At 40.6% G+C, this 2,761-nt stretch overlaps 1 protein-coding gene across 1 annotated transcript; it reads right to left on the minus strand.

Annotated features, from left to right (window-relative positions):
- Window positions 1-204: 204 nt before the first annotated feature.
- LOC128638834 (tigger transposable element-derived protein 1-like) lies at window positions 205-2,061 on the minus strand. The gene is made up of 3 exons (XM_053690969.1): window positions 1,276-2,061; window positions 714-1,185; window positions 205-599 (listed from the first exon to the last, which is right to left on the minus strand). Exons 1-3 carry the CDS (start codon window positions 2,059-2,061, stop codon window positions 205-207), a joined length of 1,653 nt encoding a protein of 550 aa, XP_053546944.1.
- Between the last annotated feature and the right edge of the window lie 700 nt (window positions 2,062-2,761).

Consider the following 2,761-nt stretch of genomic DNA (forward strand, 5'->3'; position numbering starts at 1 on the left):
TTTGCAAAATAAACACAACATTTTCTAAGCTTAGGATCAGCTTAGGGTAAGAGAACATATTTACTGTACTGTACAGTATTGCAAAATAAACACAACATTTTCTAAGCTTAGGATAAGCTTAGGACAAGAGAACATATTTACTGTACTGTATTGCAAAATACTGTAAACACAACATTTTCTAAGCTTAGGATCAGCTATGAGCATTTATTCTAGTAAGGATGAAGTCATACTGGTATCTTCTGTTTCACAAGTCAACTCTTCAAAGGCGAGACGCTTTCTTGCTGGCGAATTGGGTGTACTACAAGTAGCAATAAGAGAAGGAGCAGGACTGGGTGGTGATGCCAGAGCTGGAAATGGACTGCCAGTTGATGATCTGGTATCCAAATGACTGTCTGTCGATGATGATGATCTGCGTGCTGATGGACTTTTAGAAAAGTAAGTCTCTATGGAGGTTTGAAGTGTAGCTTTCTTCTTTTCTCTGTAGATTTCTTTGTAACAGGAATAAGCCCCTGAAATGTTACCATTGACTGTGAAGCTTCTTTCAAAGTCCCTATCATGCTTTTCAAAAAGAGCCATGGCGCTATCAAGATGACGGAAAGCTTGAAAGAGAATTTTTGAAGTTAAGCCTTCAGGCTGTTCAATGTTCTCAACCCCATTTTGCACATCTTCTTCTTCTTCTCTCTCCTCTTCAAGTTCTAGAAGGTCTTCATTGCTGAGGGGCTCAGTATGGGATGCAAGCAGTTCAGCAACATCTTCTGGCTCTACTTCCAGCTCTAACTGCCTTGCCATCTCTACAATATTTTCAGTAACATTAGCTACAGAATCATCAACGCCTTCAGAATCATCAGCTAACTGTGGGCATAATTTTTTCCAGGCCCTTTTCATTGTGGTATCCTTTATGTCATTCCAAGCATCTCTTACAGTTTTAATGCAATCCAAGATGTTGTAGCTTTTCCAGAATTTCGATAGGACTTCTTGCCCTGCACCTTCTTCTTTGTCTATTGCTGCAATACACTTACTGAATGTTCTTTTTAAGTAGTTTAACTTGAAGGCAGCTATGACACATTGATCCATGGGCTGCAGTAATGAAGTGGTATTTGGTGGTAGGAATTCCACTCTAATGTTAGGGTTGAGCTCTTCTAGTGTTCGAGGGTGTCCAGGAGCATTATCAACAAGCAGCAAAATCTTGAAAGGGATATTATTGTCTTTGCAATAAGCTTTCACCTCTGGAACAAAGCAGGTGTCAAACCAATCCTCAAAAAGGGCTGCAGTTACCCATGCTTTTTTATTTGCCCTCCAATGCACTGGAAGTCTAGTTTTAACGTAGTTCTTCAAAGCTCTTGGATTTTGAAAACGGTAAATAAACAAAGGCTTTAGCTTTAAGGTACCAGAAGCATTGCCACCTAACAGAAGGGTTATTCTATCTTTAGCTGGCTTGTAGCCTGGCATTGATTTTTCCTGTCTTGCAATGAAGGTTCTTGCAGGCATCTTCTTCCAGAATAGACCAGTCTCATCCACATTAAACATTTGATCCATGGAGTAGCCTCCATCTTCAATAATTTTTGCAAATTCACTTGGATAGCTTTCTGCAGCCTCAGTATCTGCAGCAGCTGCCTCTCCTTGTACTTTGATGTTATGTAGATTAGACCTCTTCTTAAACCTATCAAACCATCCACGGCTTGCAAAAAATTCAGCATCCTTTGCTGCTTCACCTTTCTTAGCCTTCAGGTCATTGAATAAGTTTAAGGCTTTACTTTGTATAATTGCCTGGTTTACAGGAACATGGCGTGTTGTCTGATTTTCTATCCAAAGTATTAGGAGTCTCTCCATGTCTGCAACAATGCTATCCCTTTTTCGAATTGTTGTGGTGTTAACAGGTGTAGCACTTTTAACTTCTGCAACAATTTTTTCTCTGTTCTTCATGACTGTGTTAATTGTGGTCCTAGTGAAGCCTAGCTTTCGGCCTATTTCAGCTTGAATTACACCTTCATCATACAATCTAATAATTTTAAGCTTCATATCCAAGGTAATAGATTTACGGCATTTCTTTTTATCTGCCATTATCAGCTCTAGGTGCCAAGCGTGTTACAATCAGTACTGTACGTGTACTGTATACAGTATATGTTCCCCAAAGTTCTATGTACAAGCAGTGGCACAGTGCAGTATTATGGCAGGAATAAAATAGCAATTTGGGTGCAGGAATCTTCTATACACAGTGTGTGCCAAGCGTGTTACAATCAGTACTGTACGTGTACTGTATACAGTATATGTTCCCCAAAGTTCTATGTACAGTAGTGGTTTCAGTGCAGTACAGTATTATGGCAGGAATAAAATAGCAATTTGGGTGCAGGAATCTTCTATACACGATTCACTTTTTAACTTCACTTGCCAAGTGCGCAGCTTCTACACAGTGAGCGGAAACCCCACCTCTTCCTGGTGCGCAGCAACATCTTCCTGGCGCGCGGCAACCTCTTCCTGAACCATAGAGACTAACTGTTTCATGTGCGCAGGGGCGGGTTTGTCCGTTCTCGCGAGTGTCCGTAAAGAGAGGGTCCGTAATAGCTATGTACGTACTCGCGAGTGTCCGTAAAGTGAAGGTCCGTAAAGCGGGGTATGCCTGTATTTACTTTATGCTTGCATGACTTTTCACAGAGTGTGAAAGGCTTTTTTATTCCTTAGCGTTCATACAGTTGTCTCAACAAAATTCTGACAAACTGGTCAGCAAAGTGCCACTATAAACACAAAAACAAAAACACAAGCT

Source organism: Bombina bombina, chromosome 8, assembly GCF_027579735.1.
Source record: "Bombina bombina isolate aBomBom1 chromosome 8, aBomBom1.pri, whole genome shotgun sequence".
Lineage (NCBI taxonomy): Eukaryota > Metazoa > Chordata > Amphibia > Anura > Bombinatoridae > Bombina > Bombina bombina.